At 45.9% G+C, this 19,130-nt stretch overlaps 1 protein-coding gene across 1 annotated transcript in view; it reads left to right on the top strand.

The window, feature by feature from the left end:
* Positions 1-19,130, top strand: part of LMF1 (lipase maturation factor 1) — a 215,682-nt gene that overhangs the window by 27,059 nt on the left and 169,493 nt on the right. The window contains exon 3 of the mRNA XM_040439943.1: positions 3,387-3,397. Coding sequence (XP_040295877.1) covers positions 3,387-3,397 — 11 coding nt within the window. The remainder of the gene's footprint in view (positions 1-3,386; positions 3,398-19,130) is intronic.

Consider the following 19,130-nt stretch of genomic DNA (forward strand, 5'->3'; position numbering starts at 1 on the left):
AATCAAACTTTGCACGCATTCTGGCATAATACATGTATGTGCCCAAAAAACTGGTGTGCATGCCATAGATAGATAAATGATAGATGGATGGAAAGATAGATTGTTTTCAGTCAGTGGCAGCAAGCTGAGATGTTGAAGTCCAGAATTCATCCCATCATCTATTCTGTAGTTGCAGGATTTTCTTTCTGCGATGATTTGCGCTTCGTTCCTTTTCTATGTAGAAACATTTTCTTGTTTTCCACTATAAACGCATACCGCCACGTGGCGCTGGGTCCGTTCCTTGCGTTTCGTTATTGCCATATTTCATTACGGCACTGCGTTTAATTCCTGGAGAAACGGCATTTAACTGCGCGTAGAGTTATCCTCACAAAAAATATATATTTTTTTTTTTGTCTTTTTCTCCCTTTTTGCTTATTTAAAGAACAGACCAAAATAATGAGTGTAAGGCGAGCCGCTGTCTGGATGGGTTTGAGTTCTTGCACTCGGGAGGGAGGATTGGATTTCAAAGATTCATTTCATTATAAACAGGCGGCGCATCTCTGGAGCATCCTGTGCCCACTGCTAATGCCGTCTCCCCTGTCTCCGGGGCTTCCTCCGTCCTGGAAAGCTGAATTGCAGTTTCTTGAGGATGGAGAGATATGGTTCATGGACTGTCCTCTGAAGTGGGACCTTTCAGGGTGCACCCACTAATTAATAACACCCCTTCCCCCCCCCCCCTCGCTAAACGTTCACATGTGGCTCATTTTGGTTCAGTTATTAGTGACGTAGCAGCAGAGAATTTTAGGTAAGGGGCTTATGAGAGTAAAGGGGTTCTCCAAGACTGAAAACCCATGACCACTGTGCAGGGTGCAGAAAAAAAAAGACACTCTTGTCACGAGCTGTCCACCGCCGAGCTCCGATCTTCGTTATGCATGTCACCCCTGATAGCTCATCGTTGGTGGCGTCACCGTTAACCTGTGCCAGAACGGCATATGACTTCTGGTGCACCAGGGACTGAGAGCTCATGAGAGGTGAATTTTTTTTTTTTTTAATTTTTTTTTTAATAACCCTCCTGGCCTCCTCACCATGAGTTCTTAGTCTCAGAAAAACCCTTTAAGGGGGTTGCATGAGATTAAAGGGGTTTTCCATTTAATCAAAAATAGTTGGTAGCTCAGAAATCACTGGCTGAGGCGGAACACCCCTTTAAAGGGAACCTGTCATGTGGATATTTGATTAAAATCTAACTAATTATATACAATCATTAACTACTAAAAAGTGCCTTAGATGTATTCACTTACTGGTGTGACAGATGGTTACCTTATAATATACACACAAAGATGCCGCATGCTAATGAGCTGATTTGAGTCCAGCGTTTTTTTAAATTCAGAGCTATAGCCACTCCCCTGTCCACCTGCTGCTGATTCATATGGAAAATAACTGTCATTCAGCAGCAGGTGGGCGGGGAGAGTCAGGAGCTCATGAATATTCAGGACTCATCATTATCAGCTGGAGCTTTTCAATACAAGATGTTGGCAGATTGACTGGGTCAATTAAAGAAAGTGACCCAGCATTTTGCTAAGAGAATCAGTCGCTTATTTATGTCGCCCTTAGTCAGGACACCATAAAACTGGTGACAGGTTCCCTTTAAGGCCTGCCATACACTTTAGATGTATATTAGTCAGATTCAATTGAACCAGCCAACGATCTAATGGGGGAGAGTCTTGGGTATTGGGGGCCCAAGACTCTCCCCTGACAGCCGATATCAAGGGACATAATAATCAGCTTGCTGGATTTCAACATTCCTGCTCCTCTCTCCCACATTGCTGAGAAAAATAATGTTTTAATATATGCAAATGAGTCTCTAAGAGCAACGGGGGCGTTGCCGTTACACCTAGAGGCTCTACTCTCTCTGCAGCTGCCGCGTCCTCTGCACTTTGACAGGCCCAGGCATTATGACGTTACGATGTCGATCAAAGTGCAGAGAGTGTGTGGCAGTTGCAGTGTGAGCAGAGCCTCTAGGTGTAACGACAACGCCCCCGTTGCTCCTAGAGGCTCATTTGCATATATTAAAATATCATTTTTCTCAGCAATGCTGGCACATATGAACATGGGACCAACACAGATGCCCTCAGCTGCCAGGTACACATGTAACAGGCCAGCCAGTGTTAGGGAGCATTCACACGACTGTGTTTTTTTCTTCCGCGTCCATGCCGCAATTTTTGCGGACAATGCACAGACCCATTCATTTCTATGGGTCCGCAAAAATTGCGGAATGCCTTTCATTGTCATCCGTGTGCTGTCCATTCCCTGTGTCCGTTCCTTTTATTTTAAAACATGTCCTATACTTGGCCGCAAATTGCGGTCCGTGGCCCCATAGAAAGTCAACGGGTGCGTAAAAAACGGATAGCACACGGAAATGCATCCGTATGTCATCCGTTTTTTGCAGACCCCTGGACTGAAAACATTCTATGAAACCCCATTTCAGTCCCATTTCAGTTTTTTGCGGACCGTGAAAAACGGATGACACACGGAAGCACCACGTCCGTATTATACGGACTTACGAAACGGAAAGATAACTGAAGACATAGGGAACACACGGATCCGTGATTTGCGGACCGCAAAACCAACACGGTAGTGTGAATGCTCCCTTATAGGTACAAAACTGCTGATGTTTGGTATTAGAGCTCAGCACCATTCAAAGGTGGCGCTTTTTCTGGTAGAACGCCGCCATGTTTTTTTCTAGTCTCATAAACCCCCTTGAATCAGCTTCCACTGTCAAGCGAGTGGAAATTCTATTCAGTGGGGAAACCTGGGTGACGACCAACATGGAGGTTCCATAAAAGTATGACTGCAAAATTGAGAATTTAGTTATCCCCCTGTGCGACCCTATTGGTTCTCACCAGGATTTGCAAGGAATAAATATATTTTGACAAATAATTGCAGGAAATGTTAAGATTTGGTCCACTCCAAACTGCTTAAAACCACCCCTTAAAAAAAATTAAACCAATTGAGACAGATGAGTAGCATTTAAAAGAAATTATGCTTCATGAGACCACCTCTTTAAAAAATGAAAGCTGAATGATGTTTTGGGTATCAAAGCCAGGTTTCTTTGTGAGACAGTTTTAAAAAATTAGTTTATTTGCTCCAAGAATTTGGCTATACTAAGTCGCACACAGTATGAAAAACTGGCCCTCGGGGGCGGAGTCATCGCTCATGATGTCCTTTACTCATGGGCGGAGCTCCTGCTCTTTACAGAGAAAGAGTGGAATCTAATCCATCTCAGTTCTCTAGATGAAGAGCTCATTCCCCCGATAACATTACCAGCCTAACCCAAGATATCTCTGTTTGTTTATGATTGTAATATGCTGTTCCTCTAAATTCCTGCTCTCCTCTCCCCTGTTTTTCAGGTACGCCTTTGGTAAGTGAGACCTGTAGGAGTATGAACATGGGTCTATAGTGTCACCGTGTACTGCATGTGATTGGGGACGTCTGCACTGCAATAGGGCCATAAACCAAATATGACCATGACTATGACGAGCTTGTAAGTAAAGGGTTAAAGGGGCTCTTTTGGGACTATGTATGTAAAGATCTGGAGCTGTGGACCCTGGGACTGAATTGCTGCACAATATTAATGGAGGTGACCACGGACATCATTCGGTCTCATTATGCTCAGCGTCACAGCAGGTTTGCCGTTGAGTTAGGCTACTTTCTCACTTGCGTTGTTGGATTCCGGCAGGCAGTTCCGGAATTTTGGATGCAGTGGTATTTTCTCCAGCCTAATACCATAAGAGTGACTGAACTGAAGACATCCTGATGCGTCCTGAACGGATCGCTCTCTATTCAGAATGCATTAGGATAAAACTGATCAGTTTTTTTCCGGTTATTGAGCCCCTAGGACGGAACTCCATACCGGAAAAGAATAAGGCTAGTGTGAAAGTACCCTTAGTTGAAATCATTTTTTTTGATAATTCCTGGAGAATTGCATAAGTTCAGAATTGCAGTAAACAGAAATAAAACAAACCAAAAAAGATATTCAAGATTTTGCAACATGTAGGTGCTTTTTTCTCTTATCCCAAAACCCGTCGTCTTTCAGTAAATGTATAAAGAAGAAGCAGAAGTTTTTGTGTCTCCTCGAATGCCGCAATGTTATAATCAGACATGGAAATGTGGAACTGCTGGCGTCTGCTGGTTCTTAGGGGGTGATTAAATGATGTCCTGCTTCAGAGCAGGGTTTATCAGCATTCTTAAAGGGGTTATCCAACCCCAATAATGACCACCTGATGCCCGGGAAACTCGTATAGGTTATACTTGCCCTGCTCCCCGGCACCTGCATCGCTCCTGATCCCAGCACGGCCGCCGCTGCATCTCCCAGTCGAGCACATCAAAATATCGCCCGACGGGGTCGGGGGGGCAGCAGCCAATAGCAGGCTACGATGGGGACGAGCCTCCTTAGCATCGGGGGTGACGCGGGGAGATCCAGCAGCGGCCGTGCGGGGAGCAGGGTTAAGTATAACCTATATGAGGTGAGCGGGTATTGGAGGTGTCATCATAGAGGTTGGATAACCCCTTTTAAGACAAGTACCCCTTAACCAAAGAAAAAACATTTAGGTACTCCATCACTTTGATCATACACTATGCAGCACCTATAGAGGTCACTGTGAGTACTCCTTAGAGACATGGTGGGAGTACCACTTGAGTACACACAATGTGACAGCAACGCCTCTTCAAGTCAGTTGGTTGGTAGCAAATTGCAATGCTGGAAGTCAGACCCCTACTAATCTGATAGGGCAATAAAAGAGTTAATATCAGCATTCCTGGTGGTCTAGGGCAGTGAAAGGGATAATGTCAGTATAGCTGCTGGTCTAGGTCACTAAAAAAGGTAATGTCATTATTCCTGGAGGTCTAGAGCAGTGAAGCGTTAATGTCAGAATGTCTGGTGGACTAGGTCTGTGAAGTTGTTAATATCAGTAACATTGGTGGTCTCGAGCACCGAAGAGTTAATGTCTATACCCGGTGGTTTAGTGCCGTTAGGGGATATTTCCACACTCCCTGATGATCTAGGGCAGTGATAGATTAATATCGGTGTACATGGTGGTCTAGAGCAGTGAGGGGCTTGTTTCCAGTATCCCTAGTGGTCAAGGGCAATGAAGGGGTTAGTGTAAGGATTCATGAATATCTATGGCAGTCAGATGGTAAATTTTGGATCTCTTTATCATTGGGCAGTGATACAGGGGCACTCTGTCTCATCATTAAGGGCATCATGGCTGTGCTGTTAAAGGGAGCAGTGGTCACCCAGTGACTTCTCTCATCGACACTGGTTTAGTTTGAGATGGCTGCTTCTATTAGGGACATGCAAAGTGCACACTTCAGCATTTTTTTCCTCTTCCTTGGCCGAGCACATCTTCTGCCTTCTGATCCATGTTCTCCATCACCTGCTTTCCATTTCCTGTTCCTAAACAATGCATAGTGACTTGTCGCCCCGGAGCCTACAAGGACACCCTTTCCTTCATCTCCACACTCTTTACAACCAGTGGGACCCCTGTTTTTCTTGTCTCTGGATAAGATGTTCCTCAAGATCGAGATGAATAAGATGTAAATCTGTCTTGGCTTGGGCCAAACACAGGAAAACCACAATATTATTTGCGTTATGATTTACTTGGAACAACAAGTCTTCTCACGATGCGTTCGCTTTATCTCGGGGAAGGATTCTTCTGTCTCTCTGAGGTTTGAGAAATGGTTGATGAAGACTTCAAAGAACAATGCTTTAAAAAAATGCTAAGACCTAGCTTTGTAAGCCGGGTCCCTTCCTGTTCTCCCCAGGAAGACAGGCTTTTGAAACCTTATTTCTTTCTTTTCTTAACCCAATTTGAGTATTAGTTTTTCCTGTCTCATGTATACACCATGAGCCAAGCAACAGGTCTCCATCATCAAAAAAGAAGACAAAAAAGAGGTCTACATTAGTGATGTGGCATTGATGACCTTGTATATTTTTTTTTTATATGGATTCATAAATATGTGGTTGTGTTTTAGGGTGACCCTACTAATGAGATTAAGATAAGAAGATGGAGGGTCCTGTAATCATTTATTTTTTTTTTTTCTAGTTAAACGTATTTGAAATAGGTCATCATTGACCATCTTCTCGCATTTGGAGATGTCAAGTATTCGACATTTGTGAAAATAGTCATGCCTGGTTCATGTTGTAAGTTCAGTTATCAGGCTGACGTTCATATAGGGAACCATTGACCAACTTTTTGTTCTTGGAGATGTCAAGTGGTCGACATGAATTGGATTCCCTGCTATCTCCACTTTGAAGTTTAGACCTAGATATAATGTTGACTTGCGTTTGTCTTTTTTTTTTTTTCTTCTTTCACCTGTGTCTATGGGCCTGTTTTGGGGGGTTTGTAGACCAATGAGCATGACTACTTTGTGGTGGCAGCTCGTTTTCGAGGCAGACTTTTTTGGATCCGGCATCATAGGTCAATGTTGTGTCCTTGCAGGTGTCAAATGATTGACATCTGGTGGATTCTCCTCTATCTACACGTTTATCAAATGAAATCTAGATAAAACGTTAATTCAGGTTGGACTTATGTCTTTTTTTTTTTTTAATCTGTGAACATAGGACATTTCTAGGAAGACTTGTTCATATAGGAAACCACCGGTCAATGTTTTGTCCTTGTCAATGTCAAATGTATTCTCCTCTGTCTCTACTTTCAGCCTCAAAGTGAAATGTTGCCTCAGGTTGTCTTAGACCTATGGGACAGTTTTAAGGTTGTAGTCCAAGGGTGGCCAAAATTATTTCTAAAAAATGTCTACTTTGAGTTTTCACTTACCTGGCAGACTTGTTGGTATCGGGCAAGATAGTTGAGCCCTGTGTCCTTGGAGATGTTAACTCGCCAATGACTTTGGATGGTCATCTTTAGGTCTATCTTTTGTTCTGTCAGTGTCAACATGTTTTTACTCGTGGTGCACCATAGAGAAAATTCTCATCTGGTTGCTGGCCATAGACATAAGATGCTTGACTCCAGATTCTAGTGATTTTGGTGGGACTATGAGAGGAACAAGATGGTCCTTTATGTGCCGAGCAAACAAGGATGCGGTTCACTGGAATTTTTCTTAATATTTCCCTGAGAAAAGTGGCGTTGTGTGTCTGGTAGACGCTCATCTCCCTCTCTATTGAAGAAACATGCACAGCTGGCCAGGCCCAATGTCGGGGCTGATAGCTGTTGGCAGAGCAGCTATCTAATGACTATGGCCAGCTTTAATTGCTAAATATCCTGAACATAGACACTTGCTTCCCAATGTTTTCAATCAAGTCTATACCACTCACCAGAATTGGTGACTTACATATTCCTGGTGACCTCATGCCCTCCCCTCTCTTAAATTCATGCTCTCAGAACAGCTTAATGAGGGGTTTACTGGTCCAATTGGATGTTTTTATTAAAACCCATTAGTGCACTGAAGCAGTCCGCCTGAAGGAAGCAATTAGCTAAAAGTAAGTGAGGTTGTGGAGATTTCCCTAGTTGTAGCTGAAACATCCCCCCCCTCCATGTTCCCCTTAAACTATTCCAGACCAACTCCGCTCCACAACCAGGGTCTGGCAGCTTCATGTGGATGGAGGTTCTCCGTGCTTCCTTCAATATAAACTGTCTGTATGTGGAGTCTTCGTGTTGTGTCTTGTTAAAGGGACACTGATGTAAAATTGGCCACCACGTCTGCTACAATTTACTTTTCGCCCCTAGTGACATGGAAAAAAAACCAAAAAAAAAAAACCTTGTAAGCGCTGATGGAATTATTTTACGTGAATAGGTGGTGGCAGGCGCGGGTATTTTTGGAAAGTTTGCAGTAATGTCTTATATTTTCACGGTTCAAGAGTAAAACTGGCTCTATTTTTGTTTCCAATGCCGTCAGTATCTGCTTTTGGAAAAGTATACAGTAAAATTTCTTAAAGGGCTTGTCCGAGTGTTTAAGGGCTCGTGCACACAAACCTATTTTCTTTCCGTGTCCGTTCCGTTTTTTTTTTTTTTGCATACCGTATGCAGAACCATTTACTTCAACGGGTCCGCAAAAATAAAAACTGAAGTTACTCCGTGTGCATTCCGTTTCCGTATGTCCGTATTTCCGTTCCGCCCAAAAAAAAATAGAACATGTCCTATTATTGTCCGCATTACGGACAAGGATTGTACTGTTCTATTAGGGCCCAGCTATTCCGTTTCGCAAAATACTGAATGCACGCAGATGTCTTTCGTATTTTTTGCGGATCCGTTTTTTTTTTTTTTTGCAGACCGCAAAATACATAGGGTCGTGTGCATGAGCCCTAACACTGATGGCCGATCCTCAGGATAGGTCATCAGTATGTGATCGGTGGGTGTCCGACTCCTGGCACTGATGCCCATCGATTCTTTGAAGAGACTGCGGCGCTGCGCGACCACCACGACCTCTTCCTAGGTCAGTGACGTCGCATTCATCGGTCACATGGCTCAGGCCCATTCAAGTAAATGTTTCTGAGCTGCAATGCCAAGCACAGCCGCTATACTATGGATGGCGCTGTGCTCGGTAAGCTGAGAGAAGGCCGCGTCACTTAATGGACAGCTGATCGATGGCGGTGCAGGGCGTCGGACCCTCATCGATCACATAGTGATGACCTATCCTGAGGGTGCGCCATCAGTATTAAACACTCGGAAAACCCTTTTAGGGGAATGTCTACCCCTAAACACATTTTTTAAAATAATAATCTTCATTTTTATAGCACCAACATATTCTGCAGCTCAGCGGTTCATGTACAAAACAGAGTCATAAATAACATAGCAACAAACAAGTCAACAATTAAAACAAAAGGAGCGAGGGCCCTGTTCTCAAGAGCTTACAATCTATGAGGAATCTGTATAGTCCAGATCCTTTTTTTGTAATGCAAAGCCCCAAAATCCCCTGCATAGGCATAGAATGTAGCAATAACATTTTGGCTTCCTTTGGTCATCACTAGGGGGAGCTTGAGAGCTTGCTGCATACTACTTATACATTAGACTCCATATCAGATCAGTACGCAGGAAGCTCCTGAGCTCTCCCTAGTGGTGGCTGCAGGGAGATAGTGGTAATTTATGAAATTCTATGTCCATGCAGGGGATTTGGAGCTCTGTATCAGAAAAATGGATAAAGTAATAAGAAATTACTCAGCACAGAATATTGGGTTAAAAGGTGTGTAATAGTAAACATAATGTATGGACAGATACATGGGGGGGGTCCTGCTGCCTGGATCTCCGGTGATTAGTTGTTGCTCCCTGGAGAACCTGGTGCAAATTTGCCAAATGAAGTCCATTCGAGTCAGTGAGTGGATTACATGGATACACCTGGTCTTCTAGAGTATATAGGACCCATATGGGACATCCTTTCCCTAATTTGGCAGTTGGCTATGGGTTGACCAAAACCAACAACCGCTTTAAAGGGTTAGCTATCATTTAATAAAACGTAGACGTGCTGAAGGCAAGAGGTGGAAGCAGTGTACTCCTTCCTTCGGTCCTGCTCGCACTCCTCGGAGAGCGGAGTCTGTGGGCCACAAGCCGTATATGAGTGCATGCCCCTACTCACAACCATTCAGACAGGGTCCGCCATTGCAAAATCAGAGACTGAGATTGATTTCATCATCTCAAGGGGTTAATGAGCCTTTCCCCATCTCCAGGTCCCTTCCATTAAAACAGGCCCCCTCCATAAATCAGCAATTTGATTTTTTACGGCCGGTTTGGATGGAAAAACCTTGTATCTGTTAATCCCGTCCATTATAGAGACCCCAACAAAAATAAAACACATCTATAAAATAAGGCCGTAACGATCGGAGGCCCTTAATCCTGCTCTGCGTGACGCGGACCTGCATTTTAGGGGGGATTGGACGGAGCCTTGCTGTGTCTCGGCCCCTGATGCAGAGCTCGGCTAGGTTCCCCTCGCACTACATCTCAGATTTATGCCTCTCTCATTAGCCTGTCTGCTGACCTGGTCAGACTCCACGTAAAATAAGATTGCAGTAATTTATAACCAGTGATTAGAGGCATGTGCACGGCTAAAGGCCTGGGGGGGGGGGGGGGGGAGCAGATCCTACGATGGAAACACCAAGCCACTAATTTCCGCAAGTCAGACCCCGCTTGTGGCTATTTCCCCTGCTCCAACTGATTGGGATAAGGTGATCTAACCGCACTGCGGTGTGTTACAGGATTGTTATGTCATGGTAAATGGGCGAACTGGGGGAGCTGCGTTAATGTGAACAGCATGGAAGACGCACCATCTTAGAGTGTGGGGGCACAGGTCATGTTTTGGGGGCAATAAATAGAAGTGCGTCAGTCGTCGTCTGTTTCTGGGAAACCAGAGTGGACCCAACATGGCTGCTGTTGTAGGTACCGCAAGGCTTATTACCCAGCTTTACTTGACCCTGGAAGGTAAATCTTTGTACTATGACATCGATATGTAGCACCGCATCTTAGTAAATTGTAGAATGAAAAATGTTTTTATAAGCAAGCCTTAAAGGGGTTGTCTACTTGTCTATCCCTTTTTCTTATAAGGGAAAATAAGCAGATCACTGGGTGTCTTGCTGCTGCAAAATAAGTATTCTGTTTTCCCGCAGCTCCCCCGCAGGGGAACTGAAGTATTGCATAGTTAAGATTGAACTCAATGAGCTGTCCATGCAATGCATGGTCATGTCGGGTCCTCCAGATGAGGTTAATAAATGAGGGTCCTGAATGGGGGCCCACCTGCGTTAGATCAGACTTCCCTAATAGGGTCTTACACATTAGATTAATGTTTGCCGAATCTACTGATTTTGACAGGACTGGGCGACCATCTAATGTGTATGGGGCCCTCGCAACCCTCAAAGAAAGAAGAATCGGGCATGTTGAATTTCAGCATCCCAAAAATTTGTTTTCAAAGGAAAAAGCTGCCTCCAGAGGTGTCTAGCAGCTGCTTCCTTTCCACATGCACACTTGGCTGAGATGAGCATGCATGTGTATGGGGAGGACAATAATTATTTGACCCCTCACTGATTTTGTAAGTTTGTCCAATGACAAAGAAATGAAAAGTCTCAGAACAGTATCATTTCAATGGTAGGTTTATTGTAACAGTGGCAGATAGCACATCAAAAGGAAAATCGAAAAAAATAACTTTAAATAAAAGATAGCAACTGATTTGCATTTCATTGAGTGAAATAAGTATTTGAACCCCTACCAACCATTAAGAGTTCTGGCTCCCACAGAGTGGTTAGACACTTCTACTCAATTAGTCACCCTCATTAAGGACACCTGTCTTAACTAGTCACCTGTATAAAAGACACCTGTCCACAGAATCAATCAATCAAGCAGACTCCAAACTCTCCAACATGGGAAAGACCAAAGAGCTGTCCAAGGATGTCAGAGACAAAATTGTAGACCTGCACAAGGCTGGAATGGGCTACAAAACCATTAGCAAGAAGCTGGGAGAGAAGGTGACAACTGTTGGTGCGATTGTTCGAAAATGGAAGGAGCACAAAATGACCATCAATCGACCTCGCTCTGGGGCTCCACGCAAGATCTCACCTCGTGGGGTGTCAATGGTTCTGAGAAAGGTGAAAAAGCATCCTAGAACTACACGGGAGGAGTTAGTTAATGACCTCAAATTAGCAGGGACCACAGTCACCAAGAAAACCATTGGAAACACATTACACCGCAATGGATTAAAATCCTGCAGGGCTCGCAAGGTCCCCCTGCTCAGGAAGGCACATGTGCAGGCCCGTCTGAAGTTTGCCAATGAACACCTGAATGATTCAGAGAGTGACTGGGAGAAGGTGCTGTGGTCTGATGAGACCAAAATAGAGCTCTTTGGCATTAACTCAACTCGCTGTGTTTGGAGGAAGAAAAATGCTGCCTATGACCCCCAAAACACCGTCTCCACCGTCAAGCATGGGGGTGGAAACATTTTGCTTTGGGGGTGTTTTTCTGCTAAGGGCACAGGACAACTTATTCGCATAAACGGGAAAATGGACGGAGCCATGTATCGTGAAATCCTGAGCGACAACCTCCTTCCCTCTGCCAGGAAACTGAAAATGGGTCGTGGATGGGTGTTCCAGCACGACAATGACCCAAAACATACAGCAAAGGCAACAAAGGAGTGGCTCAAGAAGAAGCACATTAAGGTCATGGAGTGGCCTAGTCAGTCTCCGGACCTTAATCCAATCGAAAACCTATGGAGGGAGCTCAAGCTCAGAGTTGCACAGAGACAGCCTCGAAACCTTAGGGATTTAGAGATGATCTGCAAAGAGGAGTGGACCAACATTCCTCCTAAAATGTGCGCAAACTTGGTCATCAATTACAAGAAACGTTTGACCTCTGTGCTTGCAAACAAGGGTTTTTCCACCAAGTATTAAGTCTTTTTTTGTTAGAGGGTTCAAATACTTATTTCACTCAATGAAATGCAAATCAGTTGCTATCTTTTATTTAAAGTTATTTTTTCGATTTTCCTTTTGATGTGCTATCTGCCACTGTTACGTATGTGTATGAGGACGAGCACTTGGCTGACAGCTATCTGTCCCTTCACACCCCCCCACACACACACATTCGTGCTTAGCTCAGCCAAGCGTGTAAGTATTGTCAATGAGGGGACAAAAGGATCAGGCATGTTTAACTCCAACTGCCCGATCCTTATCTCCCCCGACAGTCAGGAGGTCCCCATACACGTTAGCTGGTTGGACGTTTCTGCAGAAAAAGGCGGATTTGACTGACATTTATCTAATGTGTATGGCCAGCTTAAAGGGGCTGTTCAGCATAGGCCACCACTAACTGATTGGCGGGGGTCCGACAAATTTCGCGCCGCCACTGATCAGCTTTTTCCGGAAGTTGGCGCCAGAACCCGTCAACCTTGTAGTAGAGGGAGCGGGTTCCCATTGAAGTCCGTGGGGGGGAGCAGGCTGTAGTAATGCGCTTGGCTCCACTACAAGGTTGACGGTGCTGTGTAGTTCAGAACAGCTGATCAGCGGACATGTGGGGTGTCGGGCAATTGATGGCCGGACAACCCCTTTAAGACGAAAATCTAAAAAAGTAAAAAAATAATAATAATAAAAAATAAAAATGAAGAAAAAAAATGAAAAACTAAAATGGTTATAAAAGTAAATATAATAGATAAGGATAAAATAAAATCTTTTTTAGACGCTGTGCCCCCCTCCCCTGTCTTGGCGTGTGCAGCGTTACTCTCACGACGGTCAGGATCCTCAGTGTGACGCTGGCAGCCTGCCCTCACGGCTCGTCCACCTCGAGGTTAACGTCTAACTTCACAAAGCTGCTCTGCATTTCAAGAGCAGGAACTCCGAGTACTGAGAAATGTTAATTTGCGATGCCCCGAAGCGGAGAATATGCTAAATATTCTGAATATATCAAGACTAAATAGCCCCGTGTTGCTAGGCCCAATTTCCGCTGAAGGGAAGCATGTTCTTCTCCGCCGCAGCCCCATTAGGCTGAGCAAGGGCCATTACCACGGCATTTTCTTTCAGCCTGGCCCCCGTGGCACCTGTATGGATCTCTGCCATCTGCAAAGGAGGAAGTTTGGTTGTCATGGCAATGGGACTTAAAAAAAAGACAAAGGCAGAATAGGCCCAGGGGTCAGTGCCGGTCATAGAGGTCACTTCCTCTAAACCCCCTCTTAAATAAAACTGCAGAGAGGAATATGCAGAACATTTCCGCTAAAGGGCTCGGACTGTCCCCCTGCGGTACTATGGAGGGTGATCAGACGGGTGGTTTGACTACTTTTTTACGGGTAGTAGTATCCCCCATCATCTCCATCATGTTTTACTTGATTTTCTAGCTTTTCACTCATAGATCAGGCACTAGATCAGGCTCACCGCTAAGAGGCGGAGCCACAGAGAGGAAGGGGCGGGAAAAGCAGGGTCTAGGCATTTCTGTGAAGCCGGGGTGACTCTGTGACTAAATACATCCTGTCCCAAAAAGGAGCAAAACTCGGCCGACACAGAAAGGACGAGCAGACAGAGGCCTTTGCAGTAAAATTACCTCATTTTTTTTTTCTTTTCTAAAATTCTGCCCACGACGCTCACCCTTGGTCCTCATGGCTCTACCTTAGCCTCCGTAATACAACCAGTGCACCCAGAAATTCATTCCTTCCATGACCCGGTTTTGCTCTTTTGTCTTTTGTGCCTTTGTGCCTTCAAGACCGAGCCCTTTACCGTTTTTTTTTTTTTTCATTTTCGTTTTGTTGTCCCTGCCTTCCCAAAGCCATAACTTTTTATCTTTTTTTCGGTTGACCCAGGCATGCTCAACCTGCGGCCCTCCAGCTGTTGCAAAACTACAACTCCCATCATTCCTGGACAGCCTACAGCTTTCAGCCTACAGAAGGGCATGGTGGGAGTTGTAGTTTTACAACAGCTGGAGGGCCGCAGTTTGAGCATGCCTGAGTCATAGCCATATGAGGGCTTGCTTTTTGCAGAACAAGTTGTACCTTCCAATGGCACTATTTACGGTTGCATGCAATGTAGTGGGAAGCGGGGGAAAATTCCAAATGGGGTGGAATTATATAAAAAATAAAAAAAACACAGTTCCCCACAGTTTATTATTATTATTTTTTATAGCGTTTCCTATGAGGTAAAACTGACCTGTTACTTTCTTACTTTCTTTCATTTTCCGGGTCAGTACAATTACAACTGTACCACATATGTATAGTTTTTCTTGTTTTAATACTGAAAAAAATAAAAACTGACTCCCATAATGTTTTAATTTTTTTTATTTTCATGTGTACAGAGTTGTGTGTGGGCTCATATTTTGCGGGGTGATCTGTATTTTTCATTGATACCATTTTGGGACGTGTATGACTTTTTGATTACCGTACTTTGTATTCAGTGTTTTTGTCTTTTTTTTTTTTTTCATTTATGGGATAAATATTTTAAATTTTAGATTACGGCCGCTTTTGCACAAGGCGATGCCCTTTATGATTTTTTTTATTTTTTATGTTTATGTATTTTTTATCTAATTTTGTCAAAAAGGGGGGTGATTTAGAAATTTTTTATATATTTTTTTAAATACATTTATTTATTTTTTCTTCTCTGGCCCACCCCATCCTCGCGCTTTCCCGGTTTTCGACATCTCAGATGCCGTGGTCACATTTGATCACGGCTAGGGATGAGCGAACTTGTGTTTCAGGTTTGGCGTACAAGGTTCGGGTTATCTAAGAATTCTGTTATGGATGCCGCAACCACGGACCTATGACGGAATTCTTAGATAACCTGCACCTTGCACGCCAAACTTCAAACACATGTTCACTCATCTTAATCACGGCATCTGAGGGGTTAAATGTATGCGATTGACGTTATTGTCAATCGCACACATTAGTCCATGGTGCCTGCTATTTAAAACATGACACCGGCTGACCCGTTACATGTGCGCTTGGCAGCTGAAGACATCTGTGTTAGTCCCATGTACATATGTGCCCGCGTTGCTGAGAAAAACGATGATTTAATATATGAAAATGAGCCTCTAGGAGCAACGAGGGCGTTGCCGTTGCACCTAGAGGCTCTGCTTTCTCTGCAATTGGTGCACCCTCTGCACTTTGACAGGACCCGGTGTGATGATGTTTACACTGATGGTCCTGTCACTCAAAGTGCAGAGGGTGTGGCAGTTGCAGAGAGAGCAGAGCCTCTAGGTGTAACGGCAACGCCCCCGTTGCTCCCAGAGGCTCATTTGCATATATTAGAACATCATTTTTCTTAGCAATGTGGGCACATATAAGCATGGGACACAGCTGCCAAACACATGTAACGGGTCAGCCAGTGTCATAGGTACAAAACTGCTGACAGATGCCCTTCCACCGCCCGCACCGTCACATATACATTATAGCCTATACATTATGCACCGCCTCCTTATACCCCTGGTTTCTTGGGCTCCAGTCTCTATTGCTTACAATGCAACCCCTATAGCTATGCCATGGACGCCCCCTGTTGGTCAGGTGGTGCGATACCGGAAGTTTTCTCTTGCAGATGTGGCCTCCTGTATCTAGCCGTGTGCCCGGGTACCTTCTCCTGCCACCGATCCTGCATTATTACCCCCGGAGATGCAGCTGTTCTGTGGGAAATTGGAGGTGGCGCACATTTCCTCTGGGCTTTGCCGGTGACTCTCTGAAACGCTCTTTGTCTCGCTGTGTAAGATGAAGGCTTCCCTCGCGTTAGACGCCCACGGATTTGCCTCCGCCATTGATGAGGGCTCTTCTATTTGAAGTTGGCCTCCTTTTATTCGTCATTACAAAGAATGACCGGTGCGGCCCCCTCTAACCTCCTGCACCCAGGTGGGCTTTAAAGCCTCGCACATCAGTCTGCTGTCTGCTCGGGCTTTGTTCTTTGGGAGTCAGCGAGATGGGAGAGTCTTAAAAAAGGAAAAAACAAAAAAAAGTTTGTTAGGCAAAATAAAATAAAAAAAATTGTGGAAAATGTTACATTTATTCTGGTCTTAAAAGAGAAGACTTTACCCTAAAATAGTTTGGAGCAGAGTGTCGGGATCCTGAACTGTGCGGTAATTCTGCACCTCCATCTATACCGTATTACAGGACGGCTCCGCTTCAGGAAGGGAGATGTCGGACTGTCAGGTCTCTGAAGGGCCCTGTTGGTTTAGCAGCGGGCAGTCCTGGTGTCATATTAGTTTGCTAATGGGTTTACAAGCCGCTGTGACACCTGTGAGACATGAAGCCCCAGCCGTCCCCATGTGTCCTTCTACTGAGAGCCGACAACAGGTTCTTCTGGAAGACGACGGCTGAGCCGAGCAGCATCCAGTGCAGGTCCTGATCCCTCCACCTGCCAAACACATTACACCTGTGAGCGGGATTAATATAGACACAGGGGCGGCGGGGCCTGCCGGAAATGTCTGTCTGTCTATCCATCTATCCATGCAGACTTTTCATTTAGCAGTTCTGTTGAGGTTTTCCCACAATCTATGGATGTCCTCCATGTATCAGCATCCGTGATAAGTGATTCTCGATTCCTGTGCAGGGTCTGGTGCACTGGGCTCCGTGGTCACACCAGCAGGTTATGGAGCATGTCAGGGGTCAGGGGTCACACCAGCAGGTGATGGAGCGGTTCAGGGGTCTGGGGTCACACCAGCAGGTGATGGAGCGTGTCAGGGGTCTGTGGTCACACTATCAGGTGATGGAGCGTGTCAGGGGTCTGTGGTCACACTATCAGGTGATGGAGCGTGTCAGGGATCTGTGGTCACACTATCAGGTGATGGAGCGGTTCAGGGATCTGTGGTCACACCAGTAGGTGATGGAGCGGGTCAGCGGTCTAGGGTCACACCAGCAGATGATGGAGCTGTTCAGGGGTCTGTGGTCACACCAGTAGGTGATGGAGCGGGTCAGGGGTCTGTGGTCACACCAGCAGATGATGGAGCGGTTCAGGGGTCTGTGGTCACACCAGCAGATGATGGAGCATGTCAGGGGTCTGGGGTCACACCAGCAGATGATGGAGCGGTTCAGGGGTCTGTGGTCACACCAGCAGATGATGGAGCATGTCAGGGGTCTGTGGTCACACCAGCAGGTGATGGAGCGGGTCAGAGGTCTGTGGTCACACCAGCAGATGATGGAGCATGTCAGGGGTCTGTGGTCACACCAGCAGATGATGGAGCGGTTCAGGGGTCTGTGGTCACACCAGCAGGTGATGGAGCATGTCAGGGGTCTGTGGTCACACCAGCAGATGATGGAGCTGGTCAGGGGTCTGTGGTCACACCAGCAGATGATGGAGCGGTTCAGGGGTCTGTGGTCACACCAGCAGATGATGGAGCATGTCAGGGGTCTGTGGTCACACCAGCAGATGATGGAGCGGTTCAGGGGTCTGTGGTCACACCAGCAGATGATGGAGCATGTCAGGGGTCTGTGGTCACACCAGCAGATGATGGAGCGGTTCAGGGGTCTGTGGTCACACCAGCAGATGATGGAGCAGTTCAGGGGTCTGTGGTCACACCAGCAGATGATGGAGCAGTTCAGGGGTCTGTGGTCACACCAGCAGATGATGGAGCAGTTCAGGGGTCTGTGGTCACACCAGTAGGTGATGGAGCGGTTCAGGGGTCTGTGGTCACACCAGCAGATGATGGAGCATGTCAGGGGTCTGTGGTCACACCAGCAGATGATGGAGCGGTTCAGGGGTCTGTGGTCACACCAGCAGATGATGGAGCAGTTCAGGGGTCTGTGGTCACACCAGCAGATGATGGAGCAGTTCAGGGGTCTGTGGTCACACCAGCAGGTGATGGAGCGGTTCAGGGGTCTGCAGGTAGCACAATGCTATCTCCTGTCACAGCCCTATCTGCTCTACTCCTACTGACAAGCTAATTAAACGTATAGCAATCTGTCAAAGTGACAGCCACCTTCATCAGGAGAGGCACAGGGAACCCATTAGAAGGTAATTAAAGAGATGAAACCTCTCCCTGAATCATCTGCACCTACACAGAGCCGAGGAGATGTTCCCAGAACACCCCAGAGGCAGAAAAGTGCTTTTCGTTGAAAAGTTTTATTTCTGGGCTTCAAATAGATTCCAGATAATCCAAAAAAGGGCAGAGAAGTCCAGTGATGTCACCTGACACGAGGGGCCGCAGCGATGGTCCGGGGTGAGGGGGCCACCTGGTCTACAGGTTGTCACCCAGCTGATCTAGAACCCTGAATGGCAGGTGTGACCAACTGATATATGGCCACAAGGGAGAGAGGTCACCTCCTAGAAGATCAGATCTACCATTCAGGAGGCAAGGAAAGCCGAGTGATGGAGACATGGACCTCAACTACCCAATCTCATATGTAGGTGGAGAACACAGGCAGCAGGAGCTCCGAGTACGTGTCCTCTCTCCTGTGTGGGGGGGTGCTATATAATCACTGAGAAGATGATAGGGGTCCTCTCTAAAGGTGGATTTCCGGGAAGGAAGCATTCCTTCCGGACAGTCTGCTGCTTGTTCAGTGGAGGAGACTGCTGTATTTACATGCAGCGATCTCCTCCACAGTACGGTGACGAGCGGTCACTATTACCATCGCTCGTCCTCATACAGCGGCACTGTTTCCGGGCAGTAGGTGGCTGTTTACACCGCATGATCTGCTGCCCAGAAACCATAATGTAGCTGCCTGCACAAATGCCTTGCGGGTAAATGCACACGTTCAGTATTCATGTGCTGAGAATC

The sequence above is a fragment of the Bufo bufo genome, chromosome 7 (genome assembly GCF_905171765.1).
Source record: "Bufo bufo chromosome 7, aBufBuf1.1, whole genome shotgun sequence".
NCBI classification, from domain to species: Eukaryota; Metazoa; Chordata; class Amphibia; order Anura; family Bufonidae; genus Bufo; species Bufo bufo.